The sequence below is a fragment of the Gekko japonicus genome, unplaced genomic scaffold, assembly GCF_001447785.1.
Source record: "Gekko japonicus isolate JY-2015 unplaced genomic scaffold, Gekko_japonicus_V1.1 scaffold791, whole genome shotgun sequence".
Classification (NCBI taxonomy): Eukaryota; Metazoa; Chordata; class Lepidosauria; order Squamata; family Gekkonidae; genus Gekko; species Gekko japonicus.
The window spans coordinates 514,601-527,212 of record NW_015173696.1 but is presented as its reverse complement, the minus strand read 5'-3'; the positions used below and the strand labels follow the sequence as shown (position 1 = coordinate 527,212).

At 48.7% G+C, this 12,612-nt stretch overlaps 1 protein-coding gene across 1 annotated transcript in view; it reads right to left on the bottom strand.

Annotated features, from left to right (window-relative positions):
* Nucleotides 1-742: 742 nt before the first annotated feature.
* ANKFY1 (ankyrin repeat and FYVE domain containing 1) overlaps nucleotides 743-12,612 on the bottom strand; it is an 83,410-nt gene continuing 71,540 nt past the window's right edge. The window contains exons 22-25 of the mRNA XM_015423191.1: nucleotides 11,959-12,083; nucleotides 8,926-9,072; nucleotides 4,935-5,025; nucleotides 743-3,534 (exon numbers count right to left, since the gene is read on the bottom strand). Coding sequence (XP_015278677.1) covers nucleotides 3,402-3,534; nucleotides 4,935-5,025; nucleotides 8,926-9,072; nucleotides 11,959-12,083 — 496 coding nt within the window. The 3' untranslated portion in view covers nucleotides 743-3,401. The remainder of the gene's footprint in view (nucleotides 3,535-4,934; nucleotides 5,026-8,925; nucleotides 9,073-11,958; nucleotides 12,084-12,612) is intronic.

Sequence of the window (12,612 nt, the reverse complement as noted above, 5' to 3'; positions counted from 1 at the left end):
CAGGGAGGGTCTTCAAAAGCTCCTGGCTCCAAAGGTTCTACACATCCGTTTGGAAGTTCAAGAATCTCAAGGGGGAGGAGGCAGGCACCTCCTTCCTCCACCCCCACCTCCCAATACAGCTGCATCAACGCTCCAAACAACCGGTAGTCCCAATCAATCACATGGTGCCTTTGGCAGGGAATCGTAGAACAAAACTCTGCAGCTCCAGGTTGTGAACTGGGGGCTCCCCTCAAAGTTATTAATACCCACAATTCTCTCTTATCTGGAAACGCCTGGCTGGGATTATCACAATTCTTAAAACCTCCTCCCTCCCCCAGTGTACTGCCCATACATGATTCATTTAAAGTTCCCAGATTAGCCAGGATCCAGGTTTTAAGGCCGTGAGAAGCAGCTGGTCCTCATTAGTGTTAATAAGACTACCCCGGAAACTTTCACTTAGCTTTTCAAACTGGGGAAGAATTTTAGGCACCTACCAGAATTAGTCTTCCATTTCACAGCAAGTGACATGAATAGATTTTTAGCGCAAACAGAACGGTAAGAATCTGGGGGCTTCTGATCCTCCTATAAAGCCACCAGGACTCATCCTCTGCAAGAAGGCTGCCATGCGGAAAGTTTCGGCTATCAACGATCTCTTTCTCGTCTCACACAGCTGCTGTATGGGAGGCATTCAAGTCCCCCTATGAGCATAAGCTGACCAGCTTGGCAATGGTGCAAAACAAACATGGGGCCAAGTTGGGTAAAGTTTAGACTTAAATGTTTTATTAAAAGTGCTTTACAGTGATTAGTTTTGTGCAACCTGACAAAGCCCACCTAGAATCACCCCCCCTTCCCAAACGTACTGCCTGAGGACCACATCTCATAAGCAGTGTTCCACTTTCCCATTCCCCTGGGCCCTGTGGGTCACTCGTGCCATTCTGGAAGTCAATCGTCATCTAATTTACCATCCATCAGAAGAGAGCTGCACTTGTTCATTGGATTAGGCAAGTTATCAAACTTATGCAAGGCCAGTTCGGAAAAACAGTCCATCTTATCACGACTTCAACTGAAGTTCAGATTCATGACATTTTATCAAGACTGGATCCAGATCGAGGGTGCACATTTGGACTACTAACCTTGGACAGACAGTCAAGGTCACGGACTATCCCCATGTCTCAGGGTTTGGTTGTATGTGTTCCCCCCCCCCTCCACACCAAACAGTCTGGACAATTCATTTCAAAAATCTTTGGGAGGTAAAGTGGGAAAGAGAACAATTCCATCAAGGCGAGTTAACACCTCTGGCCCACAGATGCTTATTATCCAGCCTTCTAGCTGCTTAATTTGTTGGAAGCCCTGGCTGGTTAGACTGTGGGGGCCAGTGCTCCCCAAAAACTGAAAATACGCTGAGGGCCGAGCACCAGTAAGAGCACCTGCTTCAGAGGACTCCTAAGTTAGATGCGGGTTCCTTCCATTTCTAATGCAGGATGAAACCCCAAAAAATTGCCCAGCCCCATTTTAGAGTGAGGGAGTGGACTGACACGCAAAAAAATCACCCCTCCACATAGCCCCCTCCACAATTCATTGCTGCCACACAGCTGAAGAGGCCAGAGTTCCAGTTTTTCTTCCCACAGGGTCTAGAAGGCCGAGCAGCAAACTCAGATCCCTCTTGAAATGTACTGTTTTAGCATTAACTTTTAAGAGTTCTCCCTTAAAGAGTCAGCTTTTTCTTCGCTCTTTTTTTTTTTACTGCACGCACCCCAGGTTTTCACTTAACATACAAAGGAGTAATTATCCTATAAATCACAGAAATATAGAAAAGTAGCACTCTGATATCAGCTCTTTTTACATATATATACGTAGTTGATAACATTACAGGACAGGTTAGTATTGGGCGGGGTGGTCAACGGGACCCGAAGTTGTGAATGATATTCTGCCTCCCCTTCCATGCATACACACATTCACGCACTGGAAAAGTAGTAGTTACCGAAGGTAAGAGAAATGCACGTCACGAGTGATTTCGTTTGTGGGACGGCAAAGAGGTTTGAGCTACACACTTCTTTCTGGTTTTGTTTGCTTCTTTTCTTTTTTTTTTTTAAAGGCAAACAAGTTTTCTACTTAAACATATGGTGGGTTTGCAGCCGTTAACAGTCACACTCGCCAGTCACGACATCATTCAGGGTCTTCCTTTCGAGGGGGACCCAATTCTGCTGTTCTCTAGAAGCACAGCTAGTGTAAGATAACCCTTGCAAAGGGGATGCAGTGGAGGGAACGTGTGCTTCTATATTGGAGTCCAGAACTGAAACAAAACTCCCACATCGGGGCAAGCGGCAAATGCCGTGCACCCTAGCCATCTCGAGTCGTGGGAGCAAAATGTGACGTGACTTCCTCCGTGACCAGCGTCCTCCTTGGGGTCATCCCCTTTCTGTCGGGCACCAGCGGCTGCCTCATCCCCAGATTCACCGTACATCATCACACATGCACTCCACAGGAGCTCTGACGCACCAAACATTCCTTTCTAACTCCACCACCACCACCGGAACTTCCTGCATCATCATTGTAAACATAGGACTATTTTTGCCAAGCAAACTGATGATCGTTAGGCAGGAGACAAGCCAGTAGCTTATGCGGATCTCTTCCTTCGAGGAGCAGTCGCTGAATGCGGTCAAGACAGCCTCACCTCTTGTCCCCTTGGACTTGAGAGCACGGAATGGGGTGGGGGAGAACCGGGCAAAGACACGAGAGCTGTAGTTGTGGTTCCGTTCCTACAGGAGGGAAAACTCTAAAGCTTTTGACGTAAGGCCACACAAAAGAACTCAGCAATGTGTTAAACAAAACCCTGTTTTTGGAAAGGGCGGTTTGTTGTGCACAGTGGAGTTGCCCATTTGACAAAAAAGCTGAACAAGTATAGGATCAGTCTCTCGGAGAATGTAACAAAAAGGGGGAAGATCACACGTAGTTACCCAGAGACAAGAGCTAGCAATCTCTCTTTTAAAAAAAAGGGGGGGGAAAGATCCATCACAGGACTTCCGAGAGTTCCTGCATCAAGGCCTGCTAAGGCCTATTGTGTGACATGATCAGTTAATGCAATAAGTTTCACTTTCGATACCCCATACTATGATAAGTGGAGGGTCAAACCCAATTTGTGTTCATTTTCTCACTTTGCAACAGTCCCAGTTTGTTTCCAGGTCCAGTTTCTAGCCACTACCCACCATTAACATCCGGCACTTGTACAAAATACTCATTTATACTGGAATATAGTGTTTACGTGGTCCCTTAAGTCGGTCGAAGTCTATTGTAACAGGAAGACAAGTATCAGCTCCTTCATCCCCATTGATTTGTCACTGAGTGGTGATTTGTCACTGAGTGGCTACAAGGTGGGTGGGCAGGACAGTGCTTGGAAGCCACTCCCCTTCCTGCGGGCCACACTAGGAGACTCCGCCCAGCGTCAAGACGTCAAAGCAGATGTTGCAGACACGGACCGGCTTGTTCAGGTCGAACTTGATGATGGGGATCTCCTTGGTCGAGCACTTGTGGCACAGCAAACGCCCACAGTGCCGGCTGCAAGGAAGGAAATGGGTTTAACTAAATGAGAGGCCTCGTATTGCATCCAGGGTGGGGGGTGGGGCGGAACAACAGAAGGTCTTCTTATCCCGGGGAGTTTTGCAAACATCAGGCTGCAAAGCAACCCTCTTTGGAAACTGATGGGAGTTTAAGAAGCCGTTTATGTGAGAACAGAATTACAGGGAAGAAGGGAGAGAAACCTTTGGATCATGATAAAGTTAAGTGCCTAATCCCAAGAACAACAAGGATTTCAGAGCTGCCAGATATCCAGGAAGACTGACTCTCTGTTTTTGCTTTCTAAGTTTGGATAACATCAACTAGACAGGCAGGTTCCAGGATCTGTACGATCAAGTATCCTGCCACATATGCCCATGCGTGTTTTGAAGGATGAAATCTCCCACTGTGGAGGCTGGCATGATGGATGGGGAAGACAGTAACCTGAAGACCTCAGTTCCCACCTGCTCCTTGCAACTCTGAAGACAACTGTGCTGGGCCTCCACATCAAGTCCTCAAGGACAGAATGGCCTGGTGTCTCCCTACACAAGCCTTTGGGCTACACCCCACTGAGTTTTCCCCTCTGCACCACCGTCTCTTTGCATACTAGCACTCTCTCAGCTGTGTGTCATGGTCCCTCAACAACCAAGCTATCCTACTGTTCAGTTTCAGAGTTGTCAATAGCACCCCCTCAACCGCACTGGGAATTTTCTGCTAGCTTTTGGGAGATCATTTGCAAGAGTTCTCTCCACCTCCCCAAAGCTCCCCAAACCCTCACCCATGGGGGTTATAAACCTTCCCAGTTAATCTTCAAGATTTAGTTAACTGCACACTATTTGCAAGCAGATTAGGCTGCCTCAAAAGGCAGGCCCCGCAGATGGCTGATTTCTGCTGAAGTGAGCGGTTCTGGGTCCCTTCTGCAGCTGGAGCGGATGCGCTTCAGCGGCAGAGCACATGCTTTGCATGAAACAGGTCCCAGGTTCACTCCCCCAGCACCTCCATGTTAACGAGATCTCAAGGTATTGGAAAGACCTGGTTCTGCTGCCTGTCAGTGCAGTGTGTATAACAGACCAGTATACTTTGTGGCCCGGGTGCCGCATGATGGAGTGAGCTCCCATCTCTAGTTCCAGCTCCTGCCAACCTAGCAGTTCGAAAGCAAGAAACTGCAAGTAGATAAATAGGTACCACTTCGGTGGGAAGGTAACAGCGTTCCATGCGCCTTGGTGTTTAGTCATGCCGGCCACATGACCACGGAAACATCTTCGGACAGCGCTGGCTCTTTAGCTTGGAAACGGAGATGAGCACCGCAACCCTAGAGTCGGACTCGACTGGCTTTCGAGCAAGGGCAAACCTTTACCTTTACATACTTTGTGGAGCCCAAAACTGACACAAGAGTTACTTACCAGTGATGCTTCCTTGTCGTGACCCCAAACTTAGCAGTGCATTCGAAGCAATTCGAGCCGTCACACCACAGAGGTTCCTTGGACAGCATGTCTGAAAGAAAGTGACAAGGAACTCTGGCTCAGATCTACGTAGCTCGTGACTCATCAGGGTGAGTGCACACCAGCCACGTATTGTGACCTTCCAGATCCAAGAAGCCACATGACTGGAGATGGACCCATAGGTTGGCTAGGTAGGTCCCCAAGCAATGTTCCCTCTAAGCTGTGGAGTCTTGTGAGCAGAAATTCTCCTTTGTGAGCTGCTGGCATTAAAGTTGTGAGTGAGCGATTTGGCTACTGCATCAATTAGCTTGCTCTGGAGCCCTCCTCCCTGAGCTAAGACAGAAATGTGTGAGCTGGAGGCTAAAATTCTGTGAGCTAGCTCACACTAACTCAGCTTAGAGGGAACACTGGTCCCAAGTTGTGTATGCCTAGAGATGTCAAATTTCCAGAAATTCTGAAGCCATGGGGGGGGGACACACCCTTTTTTCCAGAAAGAAACAGAAATGGGGAGGGTGCTGAAATATATGAAGAAGAAGAGATTGGACTTATATGGAGTCTCGGAGTGGCTTACAAACTCCTTTCCCTTCCCCGCCCCACAACAGACATGCTGTGAGGTAGGTGGGACTGAGAGAGCACTTTCCAGAACTGTCCTTGAGAGAACAAGTCTGACAGAACTATGACTTGCCCAAGGTCATCCGGCAGCTGCAAATGGAGGCGTGGGGAATCAACCCCGGTTCTCCCACATTAGAATCCACGTACTTAACCACTACACCAAACTGGCTCTCAAGATGCAATATTTACTTTCCTTTCAAAACTTCTTTTACTAAATGAGCAACATAAAAGGCATCATTTATAATTCAGCATATAAAATTTTACTAGTCGGCACATTTATGGAATTTTAAATTGTAAGTATCTTCGTGGTTTTTCGTATAGAAGGAAGACCAAATATACAAGTCTACCCAATACCTGAGAACCAGCTGCAAACTGCTGTACCCAATGCTACCACACCACATGGCAAAAATTAAAGATACATCTGAGAGTAATGGAAATCTGTAAGTTTTACTCATTCTTAAAGACACAATATTTCATAGGAGTTTCAGTGCTTTCCATTACTTCCATCGGAAAAACGAAAAGGCAGCCTCCCCCCCCCCCAAGCCCTCACATCTCTATGCAGTCCTGCCCTACCTCTTCCCAGTTTGTACATCTCTCTTGAGGGATGCACAATTTTATTTATTACAAAGGCTTCATTAGTTCGTTGTTCTGGTTTGCTTTTTGTTACACCTCTATGTCAAACCCCAACAGAGTTTTAGAACCAAGTACAGGCAAAACACCCGGCAACGAAATACAATCACACAAAAACCAGGAAGACTTGGTTCATTCACTCCATACCTGTTGGCATTTCCTAGCCTAACCAAGGCCCCTGTCACACTGGCCAGATATCGCGGGGGGGAGGCGTGGCTGTTTGCCCCGGGGCAAAATAACGCACGGTTGCGTGAGCAGACGTCCCGTGGAGGTTCCGTGGAGGTCCCGTGGGTAGGGGGGAGGTGCCGATCACAGGACAATCCTGCAGCGTGGCAAAGAAGCGGCGCGGTGCAGCAAACGGGGTTTTTTTTCTGTACAAAGTATGCGCATGCTCCGTTGGGTGCTTGTGCGCATCCATGGAGACTTGGGAGGAAAAAAAACCTTTTTGCAAGGGGACATGGGCGGGTGCCGGATGCCACCGGAAACGAGATCAGACGCCCGCCCTTGCCCCGCGGTTACCGGAAATTAGTACCTCGGAGATACTAGTCTTTTACCCCACATCTTCGGCGGGAAGCCTCGGGTGAGCCACGAGGGCTCTACACTTCCCAGATGTGGCGGTGAGATCGCACCCAGAAAATCCACCTGTCTTCCGTCTCTCTAGCGTGGCTAATGTTCCGTGTGACCGCAGCCCAAGTGAGCTTTATCTCCCTGATCCCATTTTCCCATTACTTAGGAAACAAATACACATCCCTCCTCACACCTGTCCATGGACAACCAACAAGCAACAGGCCAAGTAGTACTCCTTGGAAAACAAGTCCCTGGCTGAAGCAGAAGTTGAACTCAGGACTTGCTGTGCCAAGTCCACCCTTCAGTCCATTCAACACCACATTCATCCTGTGGAAGAAGAAATTCATTCTCTACGGTCTACCACTGATACTCAAGCTCCTCTTAGCCATCTCTAGCATCCTGTGCTTTTCGGGGGAGGGCAAGTACCCCCACACACATAGTCCAAATGGATGTGGTACAGAGACCCGTAGAGCCAAAGAAGCAGGCTCAAGTTCCTAAAGCTACATTTCTCAAAGTTAGTATCAGGCCAGTCTACACTTCTAATAAGCTAGGCTAGTAGATGGGACTGTACCAGTGGGGGGCACTCCTTCCACTAGTAAAGACAAGCTCTTTCAGAACCTTCTAGCCCTGCCCTGGTAAAGAGGGGGAGGAATAACCCACACAAGGACACCCCCTTTCGCCATTAATAGACGCTCTCTTGAACTCTGGAGGACGATGGAAGACAAGAGGGCCTGGCGTGATTGGAACACTTTCCCTATGAAGAAAGGATAAAACGCTTGGGGCTCTTTAGCTTGGAGAAACGACGACTGAGGAATTAGATAAACATATGGAGCAGAGGTCCATCACTGGCTATTAGCCACAAGGTATAGATAGGAACTCTCAGTCTGGGGCAGGTGATGCTATGTATTCTTGGTGCTTTGGGGGGGGGGGCAACAGTGGGAGGGCTTCTGGTGTCCTGGCCCCACAGCTGGACCCCCTGATGGCACTGGTATTTCTGGCCACTGTGTGATACAGAGTGTTGGGACTGGATGGGCCTTTGGCCTGATCCAGCATTGGCTTCTCTTACATTCTTATGTTCTTATGTGATGTGGCCCATGGGTTCGCGAAGAGTTGGACTTGACTAACTTAAAAAAAAAAAACCCCCCCCCCCCCGAGCCGGCCTTGGCTGGGAGGGCGGGGTATAAATTAAATAATAAATAAATTTTTTTTAATGTAAGAACATCCGTATTTCTGTGCAAGGTGAAGCCTTTTGCATTGGCCCAGCCAGGAAGAGTACATTGTTGTCCTCTCCTCTCCCACATCACTTCCATTTTAACCTCACAACCAGGGGTCATTTCCTGCCGGAGCGCACAGGAGCGGAGCTCCGGCAGTAAAGAACCCAGGGGGTGGGCACATGCAACAAGCCCCACCCCCTGCTCCCAGCAGCCCTCAGTCAGAGCAAGGAGCAGCCAGGTAATCTGTAGAGCCCCCCTGGCCCAAAACAGTCCAGTGGCACCTTTAAGACCAAGTTTTGTTCAGGTACGAGCTCTCCCTCCTCTGTGAGGACAGATCGGCACGTTCCCCCCCCCCAATAGCTAGCAATCCAAAACAGTCCAGTGGAGCCTGAGCAGTGGGTGTTGCCTTCTGACACACTTCCGGTGATGTCAGGGGGTGTGGCATTTGCAAATAAGTTATGCTAATGAGTTATGCTAATGAGCTCCTGCACCTATTTTTCTACAAAATGACCCCTGCTCACAACCCCTCGTGAAGCAGGCGACTGGCCAATGGTCACCCGGTGGGCTTCATGGCAGAGAGGACTTGCATCCAGGTCTCCCTGAAGGCTGCCTGACATTCTAAACAGCAGGCTACACCAGCCCACCTTGAGAGGTTCCTCTTTAATCTGCCCATCACAGCCCAACCCCTAGCAAGCCGCAGAGCTGGGCAGATCTCCCCCTGCCATGACATTCTGTAACACTGAGCCCACCTGTGTCCCTTCCTCCTACCTTGCTTATGTCCCATTGCCAGTGCTTCTCTATGGCAGACGCTTCTTCCCCTCCCCTCCGACTTCTCTTCTACCGCAGACGCCACACATTCCCAGGAAGTCTCCCTTCCAAGCACTGCTTCGGCAGGATGTCAGCATCATACTGCCCCACCCACCCCTTACCTAGAAGCCTGAAGAGAAGCTGTTTTGTAGCAACTTGGTAGTTGAAGATATTGACTCCCTGGTTGTTGTTGACTCCAAGGCGTGCCCCGGCTCTCACAATGGCCCGGCACAAGTTGGCATTTCCCTTCATGTAGGCCAAGAGGAGCACTGCAAGGAATTTGAAAGTCTTTAGTCCTGTCCATGGACCCCTCCTTATCTGTTTAAGAGCAGGAGCATCTTGTACCCAGGGGGGGGGAAATCCTACAGCCAGTTGAACATCATAGAAAGTGTCTGCTTTTGAGTTTCAAAGACGCTTCAATCGCAGCATGCCTGAAAGCAAAAGGGTCCCAGTAGGCTTGCCAAGTCCCCCCGGGGGGCGGGAAAAACCCCACCCCAGAGGCCCGTTCCCTGCCGCCGGCGGATCAGGCCCCGGGGGGAACCCCACCCCGGTGTGCGTGTCCCCAGGAAGTGACGTTATGACGCCGGGCATGCTGGGGGCGGGGCCACAGTCATCCGAGGGAAAACTCTATGTTTTTCCCTTGGATGGTCGTGGCCCCGCCCCCAGCGTGCCCGGCGTCATAACATCACTTCCTGGTGACCTGCATATGGCGTGCAGACCAGGAGTCCCCCGGTAAAGAGATTTTCGACTTGGCAACCCTAGGTCCCAGTGAGCCATTATTCCTTGCTTCCCGGAGCATCTTCAGGCTCATTCACAAGAAATGCTTACAGGGCTACACATTTCCCTATATTTACATAGCATTACACCAACCGTTATTTAATGCTTAGCAGCCCGGTCTCATGCAGGCATAGTCAGAAGCAAGCTCCGCTGAGTTCAACATGGCTGACTCTCAGAAAGTACGTCTAAAAGGGCAGCCTAAAAATACTGGAACATGGCACGTCCAAGGGAGCAGCCAGAAGAGACAGTCACCTGCCCACCCACGGCACCGCTAGCCCATTGGGGGCTGCAACCCATTGCACTGGCTGAGCTCAGGGGTGCAGATGACTGGGCAGGATGAGGATTTGGCACGCCTGAAGAGGAGAGAGAGCACTCATCTGACCAGCGTCTGAGATGGCCGAACAAAGCTACCTTGCCCAGGTCCCAGTTGCTCAGTGCCACCTGCTCTGACCTACAGTGGCCCTTCAGGGTCTCAAGTGAGAAAGGGTTTTGCCCCCAACATGTGCAACTAGAGAGGGAAGGAACTGGTTGTGGGACCTTCAGAAGGCAAAGCAGGAGGCTTCACCACTGAGCAAGGCTAGCCTAGCTTCAGGAGAGCCCTCTCCCTCAAGATCCTCTTTTCTACACTTATAAAGGGAAAATACACAGAATCAAGACTTTAAACTTAAGAGGAGGAATCAGAAAATCAAGGAAAAGTTGATCTCTACAAAAATTCTGGGAAAAATATAAGGCAACTCCCTCTGTTTCAGGACTACATCACTTATATATTGAGGGAGTCCCAGACACTTTTGAGGGAGTAAGACCCCAATATACTTGTATTCAGAAGAGTTATACACTTTACAACTTAATTCAAGATTCAATAGCATGTTTAGGGAACTTTTATATCAGTAGAAGAAAATATTTGCAAACTCTGTATAATCAATTTATGGTGGGAAAATGAGATAGATTTAATGACTGTATGAGGTACTGTAATAGAGAAAAGATCAATGTGCATTACTGTATCCCCAATTATGGAGCTGCAGTGGCTCAAGTGGTTAAGACGCTGAACTGCAGGCTGTGGAAGGTCAGTAGTTCAGCAGTTCGAGACCCGAGTTGCCGCATGACGGAGTGAGCTCCCGTCTCTAGTTCCAGCTCCTGCCAACCTAGCAGTTCGAAAGCAAGAAATTGCAAGTAGATAAATAGGTACCACTTCGGTGGGAAGGTAACAGCGTTCCGTGCGCCTTGGTCTTTAGTCATGCCGGCCACATGACCACGGAAACGTCTTCGGACAGCGCTGGCTCTTTGGCTTTGAAACGGAGATGAGCACCGCAACCCTAGAGTCGGATTCGACTGGCTTTCGAGCAAGGGAACCTTTACCTTTACCTTTTATCCCCAATGATATGTTTGCTCATTTTGGAAAAATAAAAATGTTATGTTAAAAAAAAAAGATCCTCTGTTCTTGTCCATGTTGCATGATGACCCTGTCAGATTCAGTTCACACAACCAGGCAGAAAGCAAGCCCCAGTGAGGTCATGCACATCAACAGGCCGACATCAAGAGACCAACGGATGTGCTCATCTTTCTTAAAGGGTCCCTCAGAGCTGTTCTTCTGCCCTCTGCAAATCCGGTTTCTTTCGTTAAGGGGGCGGCTGCAGCATGGCTACTGTTTTCCTGGTATACTATAATGTGGCCTGTTTGGAGATTATTACACCTCTACTGGACAAGATTGCTGGCCGCACAAATAAAGCCAGGCCTGGATACCTTCTATCTGACATGAATCCTAAGATTACTTACCGAGTTGCTAGATTCTGTGTGTTGATCCTGAGGCTCAAATTTGAATTCTGCTTATATTTTGTATTTTGTTTTTATATACAGGAATGTTTTTATTATAATTTTCATGTATACAGATGGTCTAATGACTGCAATAAATATATACATACATACATTTCCTGGTAGAGTACGTGTGCTCCTGTGCTGTCTCTGTCGCTCAGCGGGAGAGCAGGGGAATGCAGAAGATACCAGGCTTAATCCTCGGCATCGCCACAGTTAAAGGATCTCGGGGGTTGCAAAAGATGTTGTGGAGAGCACTTATGTTGCACTGAATGTTTTTAAAATGCAGTTTTAATGTTTTATGTATTGGGCAGTGGCCCCATCTGTACGCCGCCCTGAGCCCGTTCGCAGGGAGGGCGGGTTATAAATTTAAATAAAATAAATAAATAAATCTCTCTGTGCATCTGCTGGTCAGCAGACAAGATTGAGCTAATTAGACCAGTGATCCGATCAACAGTATAAATAAAGCACTCTGTACCTCCAGTCTGCGTACAATTAGGGACGAGGTCTTTTTAGTTGAAATGATTTATGGGCCACCCGTCAACAGTCAGACTCCCCAAGCATCTTACCTGTGTTTCCTTCGGCATCTGGTTTGTCAAGAGGGTACTCCGACATGCATTCCAAAAAGAGGTCAAAGATGGCCGCTGCGTTGTCTTTCCCATATTGCCCCAGGATGTGCATCGGGGACTGGCCTCTGGCAACAAAGACATTGAGCACATTACAGAGATCCGCACCGCACCTCTGGCTCAAGCCTACTACCTTTGACACAACAGGCACCTTTCAAGGAGACCGCGCTGAAGCAAGGGGCTGCTTTCTAAAGGCATTGCAAACCATTCCCAATGGCGCCTTCTGCCAGCATACAGGAATTTATAACGCTGCAAAGCAGCCATCATCAGCAGGGAACAAGTCATTATTGCCACCAACCAGGGCTATTTTTGGGCAGGAACGCTCAGGAACGGAGTTCCGGCTGGCTCCTGAGTTGGCCACGCCCAGCAGGAACTCATTAGCATAATAGGCCACACCCAACAGCAGAAACTCATTAGGATTGGCTACATTAGGGGTGTGTGGCCTAACATGCAAATGAGTTCCTGCTACAAAAAAAGGCCCTGGGTGTTGACAACAAGGTAAACAAAATAACAAGCAAAAGGTGGGTGTGGCTGGATAACCACACTTCTGGTAACATGTGGGTGCGGCCTAATGTGCTAATGAGCTGTGTTGTCAGG